The sequence below is a fragment of the Osmerus mordax genome, chromosome 5 (genome assembly GCF_038355195.1).
Source record: "Osmerus mordax isolate fOsmMor3 chromosome 5, fOsmMor3.pri, whole genome shotgun sequence".
Lineage (NCBI taxonomy): Eukaryota > Metazoa > Chordata > Actinopteri > Osmeriformes > Osmeridae > Osmerus > Osmerus mordax.
The window spans coordinates 9842339-9866533 of record NC_090054.1 but is presented as its reverse complement, the minus strand read 5'-3'; the positions used below and the strand labels follow the sequence as shown (position 1 = coordinate 9866533).

Here is a 24195-nt window from a genome sequence, read left to right as displayed (position 1 = left end):
AATAAAGTTTGATTTGATTTGATGAAATGACTTTTCAAAAAGGTTTGTTGGTCACTGTATGCCAGGGCCCAAAATCACTGAAATTTCAGATTTGTGATGGGGGAGGGGGGCAATTCAATTTGTATTTGATGTGAATCAACACCAGAACAACTGAAGCAGGAAACTTTGCAAACACAAAATGTATGTCATTGCCAATACTTTTGGCCAGGACTGTAAATGAAAAAAAAAGCTGAATGTTAGTTGAGTAATTATGAAAAAACAGTACAATATTTTCATTAACATGAGAGTATTTTTAAACAGATAGCCTACTGCAAGAGTAGGCCTACAACATTTGTAAAATGACAAGATAAGGAATGTATGAATCCAAGTTGTAAAAACAAGACTATGGCAATCGTAAATGCCAAAGCTTAATACAACTGAAAGATATTTCATGGGTTTGAAGAGTGTCCGTTGAAGATTTGTGCAAACATGGTGTAAGGCAGGCTGACATCTGAACCAGTGTGCTCTATAATTCTTCTTCTAGGAGAATGGTTTCACAATTTTCATTGAAATGTAGTTCTGTGGATTAATAAAACATATATATATATTTTCATACAATTACAAACATGTTTGCACTTTATACAGTACATTCTGCATGTAATGAAAGTGTGGGAATGTATTCTGCATTGTGCTTATGTGTGCTCCTACCGGTAGTGAGTACAGCAGGATCCCAAGGAACAACAGAACAAGTATCAGCAATATCGAACCAATGAATATCCATTTGAATTTGCGCCAAATTATGAACTTCATTGTCTTGCAAGGATTTGTGAACCAGAAGAAGGAGGTGTCAGGACGACTGTGAGAGGGTAGAATAGCATTCAGTTATTTTTAGGACACATACATATGATTTATAATCCCATAAGTGTATAATTGTTATTTAAAATGACAGGAGTGACAACAATATGGCTTGTTTTCTAAATCATCACCAGATCTACGCAACTCAATTGCAGTTGATCACACTGTGTTGCACTTTATCATCCTGAGACCCAGCAAACAAGTTCTACACTACAGTGGACATTGATTTTGGGCTTGCAAAAGGGCTTTGCAAGCCCTTTGTATTGATTTATTTTGTCCAATTGAGAGGACATCCTGGACTTTAAAATGATGTCACAAATGTGAGCAACCTCAGGAATAGCTATATAATTGTAGTTAGTTAATTAAGTTATAGATGCATACCTACAAATAAGAAATGTTGTGACATTGCTTTTCCTCAACCTTTTTTATTAGACAAACCCCCAACACAATTGTGGTATAAAATGTAAATATGTTAAAAGTTTTTTTTCTTCTCTGATAGGCTTTAACATAAATTTTAGTAGGTATTGAACACTGTATAATAATGTTGGTTGGCTTGCTACAAATTCATATGGATTGATCTCTGTCTTCATATAAAGGCCTTGTTGTGTTGCAGAGGTTTTCATCATATTACATATATTATTTTGTACTTACAATATTCTATAGTACTTTTACATGTTTATTGTTTGCAGGGCTCCTTTTCTTACAGTAATACAGTAATTCTCAACTGTTGGATGCCATGCTTAAATAAAGAGAATGGTATGGACGGACGGACAGATGGACAGACAGACATATATAATATAACTTTCTTTTCGCATTTGTAAACTTCAGTAAATATTGATCGTCAAAAGAACAAGGTGAGGTGTTTATGATGTCTTACTTGGGATGCTCCAGTTTAGGGTTCATATTGGGCTCATCTCGTCCCTTTCCAGCAGGTTTCTCGTCCACCTCTGTTCCTTCCACTACTTCAAGAGTCATCTCAACCTTTCCCTGTGTAGAGGTAAAGTGACAGTCACAAGAAATCCTATTGTGTGTGCAGCAACAGTCGTTTACCATTCACAGTAGGGCAAGGCGTACTCCCAGAACATGCTTCCCGTCCTGTTCGATGACACATGGCCACCAGCCACGCACAGACTTCTGGGAGAAGAGAGAGTTGGGCTTTGGTCTTTTGGAAGGGGTGGTGTCTGTCACTCCTGGTATCATCTTCAGACTGCATTTCTCAGAGGTTTTAGCTGGAGGGATCAGATGGAGCAGGTTGAGTTCTATGGTGCCTGTGTGAGAGAGGACAATAAGTTGTTTCATTAAGATAGTAAAAATACTAGGATAATGTATATAAAGTATAATGAGTCTCCCAGACTACCATCCCAGCACTTCTTACTGCACTAACAAAAGTGTCTCTTACCTAAGTAGTCATCCAAGGAAAATTTATCATTGTCCCAAATTTGAATGATCAGCTTTGGGGGTGTTCTAAACTCAGTTTTGTCCAGGCTCCAGAAATGCTCCTGGAACCAAATCAAACAAAAAACACATAAAAATACAAATTTGTGACTTAATTAATCCTAACATTGAGTAAGCATTGTTCTCACTTTTTTGGACACAAGGCATAGCTGCTCTGCAGGCAGATAGTCGAAACCAAAGATTAATCTCCAGTTGAAGTTGCCGTCGCCATCCAGGGACCTGTAGTGGACGTCGGTCTTCTGCTTGTCCTCCTCCATGCCTGGCATCCATCTGCAAACGAGCAACACAATGACAAACAACACTTGGTTGCTGATAACTTCTTAGCTGAGTAACCACGTCCAGTCGTACCCTTTGACATAGATGTCACTCATGTGTTCACCCGTGATGCTGGTTTCATCCAGTATGACATCCGTGGTGTTCCAAATAATGGCCCGCAGGAAATATCTGTTTAGAAACATGTAACTTCGCATTAGAGTATGCTCTCTATTTAACTATAAAACCATTAACATCAGTGTAATCACTCCTTTTCATCCAGCATCACTCACTTCTTGGCTTTGCGGGGCTTGATGTCACAGGGCGGTCCCGGTGAGCCCAGGCTTTTAGGAAAGATGTCCACCCACATCTGGATCTTTCCCTATAAAACAACAACATCCAATATGAATAGTATGTTGTGTCTAATTGATTTCAATGGAGACAAAGATCATGACTTCTTACTCAGGGTTGTACCAAAGATACTGTTAAATGAGAGGATACTGTGGATAACTCATGATATTATTCAGAGACATTTCCAAGCATTTCCGGACAAATTGTTATGGTGGCTATGGACACAGATGATGAACTATTGCATGTCAGTAGGATCTCGATCTATAAGGCTATGAGTGGTCGGACCTGGGACAGTGTCGGTTGGTAGGAGCTGTAGAGAGTCCTGGTCTCCACATGTTCATGTACAAGCCCCTGGGTCCTCAAGACATGCAGGGCCATCCTCTCCTTGGCTGGGCCCAGATGCTGGTGGATCCTTTTGTCAGCCTCTAAACATGACCGAGCACACAAACAGGATTAGGACAGAGGAGTAGCTTTTGTCCAAAAAGTAATAATGAGACACACAGTGGACAAACTGGTACACTGTGTGTAACAAAGGCCCAAGATGCCGTGGTGCTAGAGTAGTCAGGGGATCCAGTTTTGTACTGCAGGTCTCTACTTTGTATTTATTTCTATTGTATATTGAATTCAACATTTGTGTATGTTGTATTTTATTACTTCTGCTAATGTTGCAATGTAATGCAATTACTCCCAGGGAATTAATACAGTGCTGCTATACTCTACTCTACTCTACTTACTTTACGGGGGAGTCAGATGGCTGAGCGGTTAGGGAATCTAGCTATTACTCAGAAGGTTGCCGGTTCGATCCCCGGCCGTGCGAAATGACGTTGTGTCCGAGGCAAGGCACTTCACCCTACTTGCCTCGGGGGTAATGTCCCTAATGTACTTACTGTAAGTCGCTCTGGATAAGAGCGTCTGCTAAATGTAAATGTACTCTGCTTTACCGAAGTCCAGCAGGCTGTATTCTTTCCCTGCGAAAGACAGAGAGCTGCCGTCTCCCTCTATGCGGGGAGAGGAGATCCCTCTGAGCTTGGCCAGGTTCTGTAGGATCTGGATCGGCTTCAGCTGATCTCTCCACTTGTTAGTCCCAGAGCTGTTGAATAACAAAACATGTGATTGTACAGGTGTACAGTACCATTCCCAGTAGCATTTAAAGACACACACACATAATTTAGAATTACAGCACACACAGGGACATCATTCAGAACTATGGCACACATAAGTATATTTATTTGAATGAGGACACACACAGGTATATCATTTTGGATACACACACAGGTCTATCACCTGGAACTGGGATCTATACAGAGGCTCCAAGGGAAAGCGTGACTCACATGCAGTAAGACTGAGGGAGACCACAGTAGGAGCCAAAGCGAGAGAGGAGTCGGTTCTCCACATCAATAACCGTCTCACCCACTTTCTCATCCCTGCTCAACAGGTCAAAGTCATACACAGATATCTTCAAGTCCTTGTCCTGAGGCAGGAAGCAGGACAGCTCAAACACTCTGGAACAGGAGAGGGAAAACAGTTAAACATATTTGTAAAAAATAAATAATCATGATTTTGAGCTATTCACTTCATTGCTGTACCTTCCAAACTCCGGATTGAGGGTGTTGGGTTTGTAATGTTCCCTGTCATCTATCGATTTCCTTCCCAGAGAAATCTTAATGTATGGATCACACTGAAAAGAAATTCAAACAAACAAATTCATTCTCATGAAACTGACAGTTTGGTTATCCTCCTGGGAACTAAGGTTGGCTTGGCCCAGCAGACTAACCAAGCCATTGTTGTCCTTAGGCTGCAGGTCCATACAGCGAACCACATAGATCCTCACTAGGCACTCCTGTGGCCTGCTCTCAGGCAGCTCCCTGAACTGGCGGGGAGGAACAGGCACCGCCGGATCATCTGACAGGGGGTACACCCGGAACGAGCCCTGAAGAGACACAAACAAAACCGTAAAAAGGGTCATGATAACTTTGTGTTAGGTTGTCTCTTCCGATTTCAGAATATCAAGATTTGGCAGGTAACAGCTCAAAACCACCGCCAGGGGGCAGACAAAAGCTTATTATTCACACAGACATGAAATCACAAAGTGATTTGTTGATCATGTGCAGTGTACCACAACGTCATCCTGAACAATTACATTCGTATGACATGGCAAGCATCAACTATGCTTTAATCATAAAAAGGAAATATGCATTTGATGTGTTTGATATGTGTTTGATGTATTTCAAATTTGTACAGCTTGGTAATACACTAACAGTATTTAAACAGAAAAGTATTTTAAGTGACATGTCCATTCACCTTGAACTCTCCCACAACAGAGGGGTCATCCTCCTCTTCCTCACTCTTCCCTCTCTGCAGCTTGAAGGTGTGGCAGAAGTCTGTCAGCCCTTGGAACTCTGGGACGTCCTCCAGCTCGCATTGGTGTACCTGAGGCAGGATGCACACACACACACAAACATGTACACACATGCCTGTGTGCAGATTGCACAGATATTTCTAGCAGGACATTTTCCTACTAACTATTTGCTAACAGTGAGTGTCATGTCTCCCTCACTTTCAGAGTGTCGTATCCTTTCTTCAGGTAAGGTCCACACCGCTCCAGTTCTCCAATGGAGGCATAAAACTTACACCACCAGTCCACAACCTCGTCCTCCTGAAATGAATTTAAAAATACCAAATAAATCAAACAGGAAATACCGTTTATTGCCAGAGTAAAAGCAGGGCTTCACCTTATTTTCATTAGTCTAAAAACAACAAGAGAACATTCAGGAGACTAAGTCAAAGAACAACTGAGAGAGAATTTAACTAATCAAATCGACAAATAATACGTTTGTTTGGTACATTGTTGATGACTCAGCATAAGACTTCTCTGTGAAGGCACTCCATTACCTGAGTATTCGAGATGGGGCTGTCTCTGTCCTCAATGTTGATGATAAAACTATCCTGGGCAGCTGCTATCATGGACACTGAAACAGATAGGCCAGAGAGTATCAAACCACCATAAAACATGTGGTGGTGATAGGCTATGTGTGTGTATGTGGGTCTGTGTTAAAATATTCATGTCGGGTAAGAGAAGACCCCTCTCTTTAAACTTATCGGGACATTTTCTTGGTCCTCACAAGTGCATATTTCTAGGGGATTTTTAGAGGGTTTAGGGATACAATTAGAGTAAGGGTTTGAATAACATTAAGCTTTGGTATTTGGAGTTTGGTCTGGTTTTTGGGTTAGGAGTAAGGAATAGGTATAGTGTTCAGGTTAGGTTTTTGGGTTAAACTTATAATTAGGGTTAGGGAAAACATGTTCTTCAGTTCCATAAGAACAGCCACGCAAAGTTGTGTGTGTGAGAGTGTTTACGTGTGCGTGCATGCTTGTGTTTGGCAGCAAACTAGGAGTGCCATCTTTCCTAATGACAAGACCAAGTCCTGACTTGTCATACCTTTGGCAGACATGATCCCCTCAGTGTCATTGCAGTAGGGGTCACAGCGATACTCCTCCAAGGTGTCGATAGTGCACTGACCCACAATCGGCTTCCTGCCAAATGGCCTGTGGTCTATCACCTTCAGCACTATGGGAGGGGTGTACATCTCTTCTTTGGGTAGGAGCTAGACATAAATTACACCAGAGCTGTATGTTAAAACCATTACAAACTGATGGGCAAACTGTATAAGTATCTCTAGGACAGTGGTTCTCCACCCTGGTCCTCAGGGAACCCCTGTCCTGCATGTTTTAGATGTTTCCCTGCTCCAACACACCTGATTCAAATAAATGGGTCGTTATCTAATTCTGTAGAAGCCTGGTAACGAACATGCATTTGGTTGAGAACCACTGCTCTAGGATGTGTCGCTAAATGTGATATTCTTATTGTTATCAAGCATAATATGCTTGAGTATTTATATATGTTTATATAATAATTTACTTTTATTTATTTTTAAATAATATTTAATTTCCCCAATCAATGAGACAAATTGATGATTGGAGGACAAGAAAGGATGAGAGGCATAATGGTAATAACTATGACTTGAATAAATCGCTCATTTTATTTCCCCCCTCACAAACTTAGAACGAGACCACAAGCAGAGCAATGAGAGATGGGGCAGTACCACTTTAAGGAGGAGAACAGAACTGGGGAAGTTGGGGTTCTTTTTGAAGTTCTTGATGACGGTGGTCTGTACAACCTCCCCTCCACATTCCACAATCAAACTGGGTGATGACACACTAGCTAGTTGATAGGTCTTCATGTTCCGCAAACCCCAGGTCAGGATCTGTGAGAAAATACACACACACACATACACACAAACACACAAACCCATTATTGCTCAAACACAGATATGGACAGACAGAAATAAAAAGTTTCCTAGTTTCACCAATTCCTCAACAGCAGCTGTCTCACGGTGGTGCTAAGCATGTCTGATCATGCAGTGAGTTTGATGTGTGCATTTGTTTCTGGATTCCAGGAAAAGCTTTCAACACCTCAATGGCAGTGAGCTGAACCACAGGCCGTATACCCTGAGGAACCATGTAGAGCTTCTCTCCCCTTCTGGGAGGAACCAGGGGCAGGTCCCCTTGATTCACCTGGAACAAATTACAATTAGCATATTAGCATTTGGTTGTTAGCATCACCTATGAGACAATGCGAAACCCAAGAGTTTAGAATCTCAAACAACAAATCAAGGTTTCCCTCAGTAGGTTACCTTATCCTTCAGGAGGAGCTCAGCAGCCACCAGCATGTCACCGGCACTGTGGCCCTTCTTGGTAATGGGGAACCACAGCAGTTTGGGGCTGATGGCTGTGGCAAGGTTGAGCTTCACTATTGGAGGGCAGCGACACCGGCCCATGGGCTCGTCTTTACCCTGGCAGACACACAAAAGACACAACGGCCATCAATACGCTGGGATGTGGGTGGAAGGGAAGGGGGGGGTAATGTGTTGTTGACATAACATGACAAACCGACGTACAGACACAAAATTATTAAAAACATTGTATATCACCACATGGTAAGAAGGTTAATAACCTCTGTACACATTGTGATTGATTTAATTTGTATGCATTCCATTAGCGGATGATCTGGAGGAGTTATAGAGGGGTATTTGCAGTCTATACCATGTGGTACAGAACAGGACAGTACCTACCACCTGGTCACTGTCAAAAATCTCAAGAACAACGCTGGGGGGGTTGTGGGCGATGGTCTGAGGGTCACCGTAGATCTCTAGGTCATCAAAGATGAGGGTTTGGTCCCAGGTTGGGTTCAGAGTGGTTCGGATGATCTCAGTGGTCTTACTGACATGGAGGAAGGATACATGGGCGTAGGGATCTGGAGGGGGAGACAGGTCCTTGAAGCAATCAGTGTTGGCTTGTGGGCAGGCATTGCACCTGATAAATCATTAAAGCTATTCATCACTGTACCCTGTATTTTTTATTTTTTTATTTTAATTAAGCCACATTCCCAACACAATACAAAGTATACAAAACATTGTATCTAATTAAAACTGTAGAACTGTACATTAGTGCAAAATAGAAAGTGGATGAAGTGGGGCAAGTTTATATCCCACCTGAGAAACTGTCCTTGTCCATAGCTGTGAGGTGTCTGGCCTGATAGACATACACTCTGAGATGATACATGTAGGACCCTGGTGAGATACACAATGGAATAGATTATACATACTATATTTATGTTATAAATAATATTTCCTTGGTATATTAGCATAACAAAAGCAAAACTACAGTAAATAGCAAACCCCTACAGTTCAGTCTAAATACCTGTATGGCATATTACTAATTGGGAAATGTCTCCTTTATTAAACTGCCACACGCCTGTAAGGACCGCAACTAAGAGAGGATTTCCTGAGAGGAAATTGCATGGGTGTGGGCAAAATTGGGAAGTGGCAGGCATTTAACGCTTAATACTTACGGTCAAAGTGGCAGGAAACTGTGGGCGTGTTGGCACCAAAAAATTTGGCTGGGTCCTTTTTGCTGGCCTTTTCATCAACATCGACCCCCTTCAAACCAGAAGGTAAGGAACAATGAGGATAGCGTATACATACAACAAAATGCAGATTGGCTAACCCTCCCCCCAAAAAATGTCTTAGTCTAAATTTGCTTTGTTCTATTCCTGTTGAAACCTGCCATAACCACCTGACAGGAAGAAGTAGTTGTAGGTGAGAATATGTGAGAACAACCAATTTCTCACAACTCAAACAGGGATACTCACTAGCGCCCCCTCCAGTTTGAAGATGGCTGAGGCCCCTTCAGTGTCAGATGTGGCCATCTTCCTCCTCCAGCGACGGCGGCGAAACTTGTCTGACGAACGTTCCTTCCTGTGGAACTTCCAGCCAATCAGGGACGAGTATTCCCAACCCTCACCTGGATCCCTGCGCTGTGAGGGTGACAGTGAACCAATCAGGTGTTGATACTTAATCTACATACACAGTTCCCCTGCTCTATAGAGGCTCCATGAACATCATTCTAACCTCAGGAGTAGCTGCAGTACTGGTTGTCTTCCTCCGGGGGCGTATGAGTCTCTTTCTGCGATGGACATGATACATCTTCTCTGCTGCCCCCCAAGATCTGGGCTTGTCGTCAGGAGGAATGGTGACACCATACTCCCAGCCTGGTACAAAAAAATACACACATTCACACACAAACATAAACAAAAATAAATAATAAACCTTACCTCACCAGATGCAGAAATAGGAAGGTTAAATCTCAGCATAAATTTCATTAAGCATTTTTTTCTGAAATTACATTAATTAAATTGCTTTATTGCAGTTAAAATATAAATTCAAATATGAGAAACAGCGACCCCCAATTATTCTCTGAACTTCTGCACTTTCCTCCAGCTTGAGTGTGGTTGAGTAGTTTGCACAACTGAATTGGCTGGAAAGTAGCATACCACTCCACAATTCTGAGAGGGGCTGTTACTGTAAAAGGTCCGCTTGTGCAATCTTCAAATTGCACTAGGACGAATACAAATACACTACCGGTCAAAAGTTTTATAACACCCCCATTTTTTCAATTTTTATTGAAATTTAAGCAGTTCAAGTCCAGTGAATAACCTGAAATGGTACAAAGGTTGAAAGAGTTTGAAAAAAAAAAGTTTAGGTTTTTCAATTAACAAAGGAAGACAGACAGACCATTGTAACCCTTAAAAGTGTAGGTCTTTTCTTTAGATAGAAATTGCAAAGAAGGCCAAGGTGTCAGTGAGTACAGTTTCCTACACCATCAAAAGGCACTTGGAAACTGGAGGAAACTCTGACACAAAGAGGTCTGGTAGACCCAAAGCCACAACAGAATCAACAGGTAAGAAAAGTTTCTGAAAGTCAACAGCTTGCGTGATAGGCGGCTCACAGGACAACAACTTTAAGCACATCTTAACACTGGTCGAAGTAAGCAAGTCTCAATTGACTTTTGACCTGTAGTGTATACATTTGTATGCCTTCTTGAGCCAAACATTTGTTAGCTACATCAGCTAGTTAGCTAGTTGTCTGATGTCCATGGTTGGGGATGTTAACCATTGCTATTGTGCCACCCATTACCTGTCTGTGGGAAGTTTGAGTGGATTTTCTAGTCTAGTAAGTTTAGTATATTTTCATATTTTACTATACATCATTTGAAAGTTTAAAATCTGCACTTTCATGATCTGCAAAAAATCCTGACCAAAAATACCAGCACCTGTCACAATTAGAAATTGACATTCCGTTGGCACTGACCTGCGTGTGTTGCCCAACAACTTTCAGAGGGCCTCCTTAGCTTACCCCAAATATTTATAGGTTCTACCACTTACCTATTATAGCTTTAATGTTTTCAATTTTATTTTCACAGAAGTATTAGTGAACTACTACTATTACTATCATTTAACTTCTAGACCATAATATGAAAGCTAAATATTGCAAGCTGCACCTTTCTCATCCACTGCCCTGTTGCTGTCGAAGCTCCAGTCATCTTCCCAGGTCCAGCCAGGTGGGCATTCAATCTCTCCAAGTGCCTGGCTCTTCTCCCCATTCTACAAAACCACACAGTCATATCAGCCATCATCTGTTTTTAAGGATTAGAAACAGACATAGTGTTTGGAGTATCAGTGTGATCTGTGTGTGGGTGTGTTTGTCAGTCTTATCTCTTACCACGTCTGTGTGGGGCTCAGCCGCAGGCTTCCACTCCCCACCAGGAAAGCGTGTCTCATTCTGGTAGACTTCATCTGTAAACTCTGTATGCCCTGCATCTGCCTCAGTCAGTAAGCTGACACAAACAGACACATATGCACACACACACAAACACACTGTCAACATGAGGAACTGTAGACTTAGTTTTTCTCAATTGGTAAAACACTAAAACCCATTGGCTGAACAAAGTTCTCAGTTGCTTGAACTCATGTAGCTAATTGTGCAGTCTGTTGTCAATACCTTAAACCATTTCACAGGGTAAAACACAATTTGCCGATCTCACATAGACTTTTCGGCAAAACTCTAAACACATTCTCATTCTCAAAACACATTCTGCACTCTAATGCACATGTCATCCATACTGGTAAACACAAATGGCAACAATCAAATACAAATAGAGAAAACATGTCATTGACAAAACCCAACCACTCAAAATTGATTTAACATTTTTCAAATGATGTGACACAACCAATATAAGCCAGTTCAGAGAGCAAACAGGTTGTTGAAGGTGGGAAAATACAGTTTTTCACAATTGCTAAAACACATTCTTGAAACAGTCACCCATTTTCTCAAAACTGTAAACACAAAACCTCATCTTCAAGCACTATTTACAAAACCTCTGAATCCTCTTGCAAAATGAAACTTTCGCCTCAAAACAGTTTTACCTGTGCTCAAAATCAAGCTTTCGCCTCAAAACAGATTTACCTGTGCTCAAAATCAAACACTGCTCTCAAATCATAAACAAAGTGATCAAAATGATATACACTATCAAGCAGTCAGTAAACAATACACAAAAAAATTGAAAACACATTGTTCAAAACATATAGTTCTCAGTTCAGTTCTGGTTGTACATTTTTACGTAATCTCAAAACAAATTTCATATTTATCCGTCATTGTCTTTTGATGAACGACAACATGTTCTATCATAGTAGCTCAAAATGTATCAGAAATTACTACTCTGCTTTGCTCTTTGCAATTTTTTTTGTTCTTTCTCCTCCTTGTACCCCTATACAGTACTGTACCCTGCATCTCACTACTCACAACTCACTCTTGTTATTTGTTGATATGAACCTGCAACCAGTCAAAATCTATTGAGCAGTCGGTACTGTTACTGTAACAAATGGAAAGCACAATGTTCAGGGCCATACAATTTGTTCATTGTACAGTATACAGCCTACAATGCACTGTACTACAGTATACAATACTACAAAGGGACAAAAATCTAAGGAGTAAACATGTGATCAATGTGCTTCTTCTTGTCTTTGGGCTGGGTCAGGCCAGAGCACTTCGTCGACATCACAAGCAATACCGTTTTCAGAGAATTCAGAGGTTTTGTAAATAGTGCTTGAAGATGAGGTTTTGTATTTACAGTTTTGAGAAAATGGGTGACAAGAATGTGTTTTAGCAATTGTGAAAAACTGTAAAAACTGTGGCTATACTTAATGCTACAGTTTGGGCCAGAAGTGTGTAACCACAATCTGATGGAACAGGTACAGCCAGAGGGGGGTACAATAGATGGATCCTACATATCTGCTGAGGTCAAGCTAAAGGAACACAACTACCATCCTCTTGGGGAGGCGGCCTCTTTGTGAACATCCTGGTTTGCTGTAGATTCCATCTATATTTGAACGTGTCAGAAAGGGACTACAGTCAATGGAGGGCGATTACCAGGGGTACCAAGACACAGAGCTGGAAGTCTATGGAGCAACAACTTCCCGATCTCCAATTGCCCCTCCCACCACCCATGGCGCACATCAGCGGATGTGGGGGCACTTGCGCTTGGGGCCTGTCGGTAATTGCCCCGATTTCCGGTGCTTGTGTATATTACAGACCCTCTGAATCACAGCAGAACTATGTGCACTACTGGACTAAGATAAAGTGCTTAAAAGTAAGAGCAGTGCCAGTGTTTACATAAGTACTGTAGTGGAGGAAGGAGGAATGTAAACTCATAGGAAAAAAAGAAGGCTGAGGGTGCTTAGCTGGGGCATAAGAATGTTAAACTTGTCCACTTCCTTTGATTGTACTGGGAAGGTTTACCGTGTGTCTTGCCCTCTTAATGTGTGAGTGTGTGCATGTATTTATGTAAATCAGGGAGTGCTTCGTACCATTTTTGTGGGTCGACAAACCATTCCCCGCCCCATTCCCAACATCGTGGGGGCAGAAAACACTCCCGTTTCAGTTTGACCTTCCCTGTCACGTCAGAGAACTTGTGGCGGCCCACTAGCCCTGTCGTACCCCAGTTCCCAAGCACCCGGGACTGGTTCTCATACTGATGAGAGAGAAAGAGAGAGAGAAAGAGAGAGAGAGAGAGAGAGAGAGAGAGAGAGAGAGAGAGAGAGAGAGAGAGAGAGAGAGAGAGAGAGAGAGAGAGAGAGAGAGAGAGAGAGAGAATGTGGGGTAAGTTGGGGACTTGGGTAGTAAAGATATCCGCAGAATTTTTGAAAAGGACAAAAACATTAAAATAATTATGGGAAGGACTGTCTTTAGGTTATGCAGAGCAGAAAGGAGGAACCAGAGAACAAAAAAGAGAAACAGTCAACGCTATTATTGGAAACACTACGGAATTTTATCACAGAGAGATTTGTCATAACAGCCTTCGCCACCCACTATCATGAGGATCATCATGAGGTTTTGTGTGCTGACTTTTATAGCCAGTGGTGTTCAGTAAATGTTTTAGGCCCTTGGCTGATGATTTCTGGACGTGTGTAGACATTTTTATCACATCCTTTTAGATACTGTAATTTGGCCTGAGATTTCGGACCGTGACACCAAACAATTCTTTGTACCATTTCTAGTACCATGCATGTTTAAATAAATTTTTTCTTTACTTTGAATAAGTTAAACTCAATAATGTTATGTGTACTTTTCTATCTGGACCTTGAGTCTGCAAATAAAATAAAGTTATATATATATATATATATACAGTATATATACAGTAATAAACGTATATTTACTAGATAGATTGATTTTGATATTTGAGTGTAGGATCAGGCTGGTTTGATTAAGAATGTATCCTAAATAAATCTGAGTGAAGATGACCTTGACACTGAAGGACATCGTTGACACTTTTCTCTTTAAGTCTACCTAGAGTAGACATTAAGAGAAGTATTTCAATAATAAAGAACCTGATAGGACAGTCAACAAATTACAGTCTTTAAATCTAGCCAATATCAATGTATTGTTTGTACACAGATTTTTTGTATCTTTTTTTATATCGGCGAACCCATACTGTAAATACTTTACCATTTCTGCGAACACACTGAAGGTCCCTTGTGCAAAGCTGTTGAGCTTCTTCTCATGAGCAGATAGTCCCAGCCACATGTTGACACGGACCTGAACTGGGATCTTTACACCTTTGTTTTTGTCCATGGGATACTGAGTAAACAAACATAATCATGACATACAATGAGTCAAAATTGCTGCAACTTTATACAGACTTTCAACTGTGATTTGTTTCGAGAGATCAATTTAACTCAGTTCACTTTATTTATTCTGAAGAAAAATCAAGCATTCAAATGAGCAGTTACACAATAAGTAAAAACAGAATAATTGTAGAATATACACAATAGCAGTCAAATCGGGAAGTTTTTGTCCTCATCACAAATTGGAATCTCACTGTTGTTGGCTCAGAGATGTCTCTGTAGATTACTTTTTACCTGCATGAAGATGGTCTGTGTGCGGCCACAATGCTTCCCACAGGCTTGCTCGCTGTAGGTGGAGTAAAGGATCTGATTGGCTGGGACACGGGCATAGGCCACCCTCTTTTCTCCTCGCAGCATCCAGATGATCACGTCTGGCAAGCTATTCTGGGGCTGAGCAGAGGGGGGGGGGGGGGGGGGGGGGTGAGACAGAGGGTACAAAGATATGGAGAGATGGAAAAGAAGAGAAAGAGACAGAGAGAGACAGAGAGAGAGCGAGAGAGAAAGATACAGAACGCTTTGAGAGCAGAACAGAAAATCAGACAGTCTTAGCCCGCTGACCTCATCAGCCAGCTGCTGGAGCCTATACAACCAGTCCTCAATGTCACTCAGCGTGACTTTAATGTCGGTGGCTTCCTCCTTCATCCGCTTGGCCATGTCTCTGATGCTGGCCACCACAGCATCGCGTAGGGTCTTGATCTGGAGGTCTAGGGCTGTCAGGTTGGGCCTGCCCTCCAGCTCTGGGACATGGAAACTTCCACAACATGGGGATAAGTCATGGCGATAAGTCCTGTAATACTTACATGAAGCATTTTTGTTTTTATGAAAAGGTTGGGTCCTTAGTTTGAGACCTATCAACAGCATCAGGTGACATACCCTAGTCTTACCTGCTTAGGTCTTCGATCACAAGGTTGATGAGTTTTAGCCAGATCTCAGCCAGACGGGCTTCGGAAGCCTTGGCGAGGATGGCTGTTTTCAGAGAGGTCAAGTTGGACTCCTTCAGACAAATGGCATGATTCAGCAGGGTTAAATATCTATGTATTAGCCAAAAGCATCAGAGTAAAGTACAGTATGCACACAGGGCAGTATGAATTGACAGACCACAGTCCAACAACACCAACAGTTTATCTCACAAGTCTGTCCGCAAGGAAGAGGAGGATGTTGACGGTATCCAGGCGGTGGCCAATGTCCTCCCAAGAGGAGGTAAGAATGACGACAGGCTTGGTGTCAGCCCAGGGCAGGTAGTAGTAGTGGTTACCTGCAGGACACAGAAACAGGGAGCCTATTGGTCTGCTACGTTTAGACCCAAAGTTCTTGGTGTTTAATAGGGGTCACTGGGAATTGTAGCAGATGTTTTGGACAGTTGTTTTTCTTCACATTTCTAAACATCCAAAAGGTGTTGCTTGTTGCCTCTGAGCACGTTCTTACCGTCAAACACAGCGTAGCTGTACTGGGTGGTGGATGGCAAGGGTTTGCAGGTGGAGTCCAGCTTGTTACCGTAGTTGCCAATGCTGACCTCAAACTGGATCGGTTCTCCTGGCTCCTGGAGCATACACGCACTGTGGAACACGGCGCACAGCGAGTACTTCCTCTTCCTCTGGTACTTCTGCTCAGAGAAGGTTGGGTGGGAGGAAAGAGCGTTACCACCATGGTGTGAAAAAGAGCGTCTGCTAAAATGACTAAATGTAATGTTAGGCTGCCTCAAGCAGTATGAGCGGTCCATACCTTGGAACTCAAAACCCATCTGTTTAAAACTGCATATTCCATTTAATGTCATTACTCTGCCTTCTTCTGTTGTTGTTAATGTGGTTGTATTCTTTATTTTGTTGTTTTTAAATGTATTTTGTACCCTGTATGGTGTCCTTGAGTGCCGAGAAAGGCGCCTTTAAATACAATTTATTATTATTATTATACCTGCGTCACCAGGATGTCGTCATTGGGGATGTCGTCCAGCATCCTGGCTTTGTCCTTCATCTCAGTGGATACCTCGATGAGCACCCTGCCCCTGTAAGCCACTCCTTCACCCTGTAGCACATAGCCATGATATTGTCTTCTTGCATAGCTTATGAAAATGAATGCGGTTCATTGGTTGTTAACATTGCAGTTGTGTTTTTACCTTGCCCATGTTGAGTTCCTCATATGGGTCTGGCAGGCCACTGAACTCTCTGGGACTCCCATACAAGTTAAGGTAGCATGGCCCAAAGGCAGGGAGAAAGCCAAACTCTGACTCTGCACTGCTCACTAGGAAACAAAGTTTGTTGTCTAACTTTGTTTTGTTTTTAATCACTGTGAAAATACTGGATGTGAGGTATCATTTTCGAACTACTCATACAGAATGTACAGCAATGCTGTTCACCTTTAGATGACAGAGTGTTGACATTTTCAGCAGGTGTGTCTGTTTAAAAGGGACAAAAACATCTAGGTGAGACAGTATGCTGTATGACCTGGGAACCAGACCTGCTTGCTCACGATTTATTTGCTCTGGCATACGGTTTGCCCCCCCCCCCCCCCCTCCCATTTAAACACATTTCCCTCCAGTATGAAAAATGCTGTGCCAGTCATGACCGTTAATCTGATCTGGCGGGTGTAATACGAACGCTGTTGAGACATTTCCTAAAACAACCAAGATGACATTTTGTTGCTGTTTGGTTGTATCTATCCAATTCTATTCAATTGCATCCAGAGGCATTTTGGTCTACACAAGTTGATAACCCCCTTGGAATTCAAAATATTTACTGAGAGGTTCCATACCTATTTGGATTTGCAAATGCCAGGCTGATAACTTACAGCAGGGGTGTTCAATACCGGTCCTCTGGGTTCGCTGTCCTGTATGTTTTTTTCCCTGCTCAGCACACCAAATTTAAATGAATGGTCATTATTAGGCTTTTATTGTTATATCTTATTGATAGCAAGCCTGATAATAACAATTCATTTGATTCAGGTGTATTGGAGCAGGGAAACATCTAAAACATACAGGACAGCGAACCCCGAGGACCAGGATTGAATACCCCTGACCTACAGTCTGGGAATGCTATCCAAAAATCTAAATGTGTTATCCAAAAGAGGAAGACAAGTATAATGCATACCTTCAATCTCTCCCCCAAATGAAGCTATTTTGTTCATATTCAGAAATGTAGTCCCAATAATATCATTCCTAGTTAGTCGATCCCTGGAAGAAAAAGAAGTACCTTTACATACTCCTACAATGCCTTAAACGATTGTATGTTTGTGAATGTAAGTATTTTCTCACCAGTCATATAAGGTCAACTTGATGCGTTCACACATTGAGGGGAACTATGACAGAAGAGCAGAGAGCAATTAAACTCATGGTTTGACTAGCATTAATGGATACTCTGTGGAAAGGTTTAGAGTTGTACAATACACACCTTGACCTGGAGGCTTATCACTTGGTTCCACTCTGGATTGGCATTTTTCTCAATTATTTTGGTGCACAGCTAGGACAACAACTAGTTATCAATTTTCAGAATTTTGCATATACCGTATATCGTAACCTACTGTAACAGTGTGATTCATAATTAATTGTTACTCTACTCAAGGATTCATTATATTATCCTAATAAAATGTGCAAGCTATCTTGCCTGTTCTTTTTTTCCCAGATACCTTTTTTCCAGCAAAGCTGACCTCCAGAAAAGGGTCAACCAAATTCTTTTTGTCTCCGGCTCCACCAAACACATTTTTAATGGTCTGTACAAATGCGTCATCCACTGTAAAATACCAAAAGGATAATTAAGGGATAGTGTGTCTTAAAATGTGGCTGTTATAATGTGTCTCTTAGCTACTGTGTCATTTCTGGGGTTTTGATAATCTTGTCATCTTTTGTGCAATTTTCCCTCTGGAACCAACTAATCTCATATGTATTGAAGAGAGCCTCTGTAATGTGCGTACTCTGAGGCATGTCCTCCGCACGGTACACTTTGAGGTTAAGAGTGACCAGTCTCATGTTGACCCCGGCCGGCACCAGCAGGTTGCTCTCTATGTCGTCCTGCTCCTCGTTACGCACCTTCTTCTCAGTCTGGATGGAGAGGGAGGAGAATAGGGAATAGTTAGTAAGTAATGTGTAATATCTGTACATATAGTTAATGCCTGTATGACACATGTATTTCATGTATGGGGGGGTCTGCAGTTATACCGGTGGCTCGTCCCCTGAGCCCATGACCATCATGCTGACTTTGAGGTAGCCTTTTGCCCCTGAACTGGAGTCATCAGGATCACTCAAAAGGAGCCACTTCCTCATAATGGCATGAGCTGATGAACACACACATACATAAGTCATCCAGATATCCATTTGTTTTACACCTTTTGGGTTAGGCCTAGATACTATGTGTTTACTTTTCTAAAAAGAACTAACCTGGTTCATCGTAAATGTTGCCAACATCTAGCTGAAATATAGAAGGGCAAAAGAAAAAAAATATATAACCAAAACACATGCTGTAATATATTACAGCAGGTTCTATTTTCACTGGAATGCAAGGGCAAGCCGTATAAAGAATGGTCCATACGTCACCTTGAATTCCCCCATAAGACTGTCTGCTCTAAGTGAGTAGGAGTCATACAGCTGTATTGGAGAGAGGCCAAACAAAGCACTGTCAACAGCCAGTAATCATTAAGCCCCACAAAGCTGACTTCTGTGCATTGTGGATAACCCCACACCAGGTATGGTGCTGTACGTCACAGCCAAAGATCAACCACTGGGTTTTAAAGCACAGCTGTGGAATATCTTCCAATATGACTGAAGGGAAAGAGGATCATCCTTTCTGAGTGGAAGCTAGGGTTGAAAAACACAGAGTGACAGCAGGCAGCACTCACCCGAAAACTGACGTACTCATCGAACAGCTCAGAGGGAAGCATGTTGACATTGTAGAAGAAAATCTGCGGGCAGACGTTTTAGTAGATTGTAGTTACACTGTAGTTTATAGTAAATAGATACATTGTAGTTAATAGATACTGTGCATATCCCTGTAAACATTTCCTGTACACAAAGGCAGACACTGAAATTCTTCTAAACAATGGGATTTAATACAGTATATCATTGACAGATATGGTCCCAACTTTTGTATTTGACTATGAGCGCCAAAGTAGACTATTAAATATTAAAGAAGTGTGTTTGTTGATGATCCATTTCATCAAAGTTGCAGAGATAAATGATTTTAGGAAATACATAGGCAGCAAAGGAAGGGCAGCAACATAGGGAACAGATAAGAAAATGGCGTCTGTCTGAATAACACTGGTGAAAAACGTAGTTTGTTGTATCAAAATGTTCAATGTATAGCTATGTAGACCAACTTTGTTTAAGCTTTTAATTAGGTTTTCAGATTAAATAATGTAACATTGTAACAGGGCTTTTCACCAAATGAAAATATATAAAGAAGAACTCTTATCAACACTTGGAATAGAAGAAGATATGTACAGGGTACACATTTCAAAACCCATCTTTGACCAATATTTTACCTCATCAAAGAATGGGTTGTTTCCTCTCCTGATTCTGGTTCTGTGAGTATGTCCACACACACTCACTTTGACCACCGGCTTGATGTTATTGCCAGGCAACTGACGACCCTCAATAACTCGAACACGGATCTGCTCATTCAGGAGAACAGGGTGAAATACATTAACAAACTTTTACACAAGAAACAATTCACTGTTTAGTTCAATAGGAAAACTAACAGGATGCGCAACTTGGTCAAATAAGTCATTAATAATTTCCTTCTTTGAAGATAATCTCTGAATTCACCTGGAAATCTTGCAGCTTGTTAGCCAGGGCTTTGTGTCTCTTGACGGTAGCGGGTCTGATCTTTTGGTTCGGGGTCCCTGGTTGCCCGGGCAAAGGCGTCACACCATGTGTCCCCAACTGCCCCCCTCCATTTAAATCTTCCTCATCCTTCCCCTCATCTGTCATTCAAGAAGGCCAATCACATAAATGTTTTGTACTGTCATTTTACACAAATTCTTCAGAAAACATATACATCCTGAGAATGTCTATCTGGCATGATTCCCCAGATGATAAATGCTAGTTATCCCTGCTGTAAGAATTTTAACCAGTGTTCTTCACGTTAGTAAGCAGTCATCAGCAGAGCCCAATAAGCTGTAAGACAGAAGTAAGCCACTCCATAATGTACCTGGGTCCCCATGTGACAAATCTATACCAGGCTGGTCATTTGAGATGGGCGTCATGCTGGCAGGCGGTTCATATCCAATCATCAAATTAATTGTCGCCTGGAGGACAAATCTTAATTTACATGTCTTAAAATATTTTGAATTCATGAAATATTCTGAAAATCCAGAAAGATCCATACAATACAGTGTGGAGACCTGGCCATGTAACTCACCCCAATTGCCAGTTGCTTCTCATTGATCAAAGGGAGATTTTTGGCGGGGAGGGTCTTGCTGTTTCCAGAAGCCAGATCTTTCAGAAAGACCTTAGCTGAGCCAATGAACCTAATAGTAAGACAACAATTACACTGATAGTAATTTATATATTACTGGTGAAAATGCATGAATAATGCCCAGATTGCATTCAAAACATTAAGCCAATTTATATGATTTAGGCATTATTGGATTACGTATTTTTATTGCATTCTTTGTCTCCTTCCCACTCTCCCTTTGTCAGGACAAGACATTGCTTGCCTGGGTGATGTAGAGTTAGTCAAAGTTCCAAGTTCTATGTTTCAGATTTAATGAACATAACAAAGGCATCAAACCTGACAATGTAGAGCAGTTATAATTGCCAAACTGACTTTATTTTAAGGGGAACTGGAATGATTTAGTATTTGTGCAACTGATAATGCATTGCTTAATAGCTGAGTTTTGAGGCTTAAATTGAAGGCTCTCTTCTGTACCAATGGACTTTCATGCCAGGATATCTCTGCGATTACATGAGAGGAACTCCCTTACGGACAGATAATATTAGAAAAAGACTGAACTCATATAATGTATCTATGTACTGTATATCGATCACAATGACAAAATGGCAGTCTACCATGCCTACTTTCTACCTTTTCAAAGAGCAACAGACATTTCCACAAATCTGGAATAATTAAAAGGTGGGATGAGGAGAGGCAAAGAGGAATTTGTTTCTGCAACAGGCATGGAGAGAGGAAGAAAGGAGGAGGAACAGAAAGACGGAAAGAGTGAGACATACAGTACCAGTCAAAAGTTTTCCCATTCACTGGTACTGTAGATCAAAAGAGAAAGAGGGAGGGAAGGAGAGAGAGAAGAGAAGACAGACTGAGAAAGGGAAGGAGAGAGAGACAGAGACTGCAGACAGAAAGACACACACCTTGTCTGTATTCAGTGATTTGAAGTCATCTATCTTTGGACAAAGAGAGTGAAACACACAGCTGGAACAATTGCAAAATAATTTACTGAAGACTACTTTGTGATGCCCACAGCAGAACCAATTGTTCCAAATCATTCTTAACACATTTGTTTTGTGATTTATGTGATTAACCACAACAACTTCTTATGTTTTGGTTAAACGAATCAAGGTGCTTAATTCTTAATATTACATGATATTTATTTTAGATCACAGAAATCTACTTGTTTAAATCTAACTTGCTTTTGAGCAAGTTAGATTCAGGAGTCAGGTGACTGAGCGGTTAGGGAATCGGACTAGTAATCTGAAGGTTGCCAGTTCGATTCCCGACTGTGTCAAAATGACGTTGTGGCACTTCACCCTACTTGCCTCGGGGGAATGTCCCTGGACTTACTCTAAGTCGCTCTGGATAAGAGCGTCTGCTAAATGTAAATGTAGATAAGGGATTAGTAAACTTTAACTTTGTTTATTTTGTAAGATTCTAAATTATATTCTGTACAAGCAATCTTGTTAAGATTTGTTTGTGCTTTCTTGATTGTGAGTTTGTCTGCCACCAAATCTGTGCAATGTAAAGTAAGGTGAGAGTAAAAGATTTGATCAGTGAGGAATCTTAGCTTTCATGACATACACAAGTCTGAACATGGCACCAGGGCGGGTGTGGTGATAACACAGTTGGTTGTGCTGATCTTTTTACCAGCTTGTAAAAGTTAACTGGGGTCTTAACTAACATATATACTTATCTGACATATATTAAAGCCATTATTTTTAAGCAAAGAAATAGGTTGTGCTTCTCATGCTTCTGTTGTGCATGAACATTGTCCCATTGCAGTGAAGATTGTCACAGTTACATTTCTCTAAGGTATGACCCCCCCCCTCCGTACCTGTAGTATGTTGGTTTAATCGACAATGCTGAACTGACTACCCAAAGTAATGTAACACTAATGGGACAAAGAAAGAGAGAAAGAAAGAGGGGAAGTAGTAGTAATGTGTTGGTGAGTGTTCGGAGATACTGTGCACATACTTGTCTTTGCCAATAGTTTCGTAGTCTTTCACAACTACATCAATGAAAGAAGATGAATCCAAAGGGCTGCCTTTGAGGTCAAATTCAAGGACCTGTATTGCAAAAACAATACATGTAGGTTACATTTTCTTTATCTACATTTTTCATTCATTCAAGTTTCCCTCCCTTCTTTGTTCTATCTGATTTTTTGGGATATAATTTTGATAATTTCATATGTACACTTACTTCATTCCAAGCAGGATTTAATTCATTGTCAATTGCTTTGGTTTTCTTTTTTTCCCCTGTGAACAGTCATTAATTGATTAAAACCTCATCCCCAAAATATTTTCTTCGAATTCAGTCATAGCTTCTAGAAATGTAGTGATTTTACTGTAGCATTCTTATTGTATCCCAATTGTAAAACGGTCTTGGACTCTCCTGGGTGTGTTTATACTTCAAATAAATCACAGAACCAGCTGTAGCAGTCTTTGAGCCCTCTTGCCTTATAAGGACATTCTACCACTGGTAACTAATCATACGCTTATCATAGCAAATAAAAAATAAGAAACTGATGTTTGGGACTATTATTAAATCAACTGAAATGTTCAATGTCTACATTCACTTATAACCAAGCCCTTTTATGCATTATATTAGTTTGTTGTTTGTTTTGTCTAGTGCCCCACAAAACATGATGAAAGACACACGAACTTTTGTTAGCCGTAAAACTTTCATCTAGACTTGTGCGCATGTTAGCCTATATTTGGAATCGTTCTTACAGGAAAGAAATGAAAACGTTAACTGGGTACATTACCTTTAAACACAATTGCAGTTATTGGATCTGGGTTTCCGAATGTCTTTTTGGGGATATTGTTGGCAGATTCCACTGACACCCGCAACATTGTTGCATTTATTTGAGTCCGTTTAATTCTCTCAGAAAATGCACATCATCTCCTTGCTTTGTACGCTCTTAATCACTCTAGGTAGCCTAATCCAACAAATGAAAGAGGAAATGCGAGGGGTGGATGGCAGCGCAGTTCCTCTCAATGAGTCAGTTCCCATTACTTATTTATTTATTTTTTACTGCAAACAAATGACAGAAAACAGAATTACAAAGAAAAAAAATAAGAATACAATATTTACTCATATAAGAATCATTCATTTATAGCCAGTATATTGCTGTTTGTGAATTAGTGTAGAAGTGAAAGTTTAATTTGTAGCGCCTCCCAAAGGTGATGGGTAGAAAAACGTGAGTTTGTTCCCACTGCCCAGAGCCATAGAGCAATGGCTAGCTGCCACCACCAGGTTGGTACGGGGCTACGCGCGCACAGTAGCATCAGTGGCGGGACAACTGCACAGTTTGTGGGCCTGTAGGTAGTGCTAGCTAGCTAATTA

General features: G+C 41.1%; 1 protein-coding gene across 1 annotated transcript; it reads right to left on the bottom strand.

Moving 5' to 3' along the window:
* Positions 1 to 161: 161 nt before the first annotated feature.
* myofl (myoferlin like) lies at positions 162 to 23778 on the bottom strand. Its single transcript, XM_067236522.1, has 53 exons — positions 23615 to 23778; positions 23050 to 23105; positions 22825 to 22916; positions 20818 to 20926; positions 20608 to 20704; positions 20223 to 20380; positions 19940 to 20068; positions 19298 to 19360; positions 18996 to 19046; positions 18840 to 18870; positions 18621 to 18736; positions 18377 to 18503; positions 18092 to 18195; positions 17857 to 17925; positions 17721 to 17764; positions 17557 to 17639; positions 16827 to 16865; positions 16587 to 16711; positions 16385 to 16495; positions 15899 to 16076; positions 15604 to 15728; positions 15358 to 15467; positions 15032 to 15224; positions 14708 to 14863; positions 14295 to 14426; positions 13157 to 13320; positions 11013 to 11127; positions 10792 to 10894; positions 9363 to 9502; positions 9104 to 9268; positions 8804 to 8891; positions 8445 to 8522; positions 8025 to 8206; positions 7587 to 7745; positions 7366 to 7467; positions 6996 to 7157; positions 6332 to 6497; positions 5785 to 5861; positions 5450 to 5548; positions 5194 to 5322; positions 4667 to 4822; positions 4479 to 4570; positions 4224 to 4394; positions 3834 to 3982; positions 3178 to 3317; positions 2835 to 2923; positions 2638 to 2733; positions 2418 to 2559; positions 2234 to 2333; positions 1909 to 2102; positions 1712 to 1821; positions 688 to 835; positions 162 to 558 (listed from the first exon to the last, which is right to left on the bottom strand). The coding sequence occupies exons 1-53, from the start codon at positions 23700 to 23702 to the stop codon at positions 520 to 522; spliced, it is 6141 nt and encodes a 2046-aa protein (XP_067092623.1). The 5' UTR covers positions 23703 to 23778; the 3' UTR covers positions 162 to 519.
* Between the last annotated feature and the right edge of the window lie 417 nt (positions 23779 to 24195).

Excerpts from the sequence above, each read along its gene's own strand:
- myofl (XM_067236522.1), bottom strand. The coding sequence starts at position 23,702 with ATGTTGCGGGTGTCAGTGGAATCTGCCAACAATATCCCCAAAAAGACA. Across the intron at positions 19,047-19,297 it reads ATGAGTACGTCAGTTTTCGG|CTGTATGACTCCTACTCACT; the intron begins GTGAGTGCTGCC and ends TCTCCAATACAG. Across the intron at positions 5,549-5,784 it reads GCCCCATCTCGAATACTCAG|GAGGACGAGGTTGTGGACTG; the intron begins GTAATGGAGTGC and ends AATTCATTTCAG.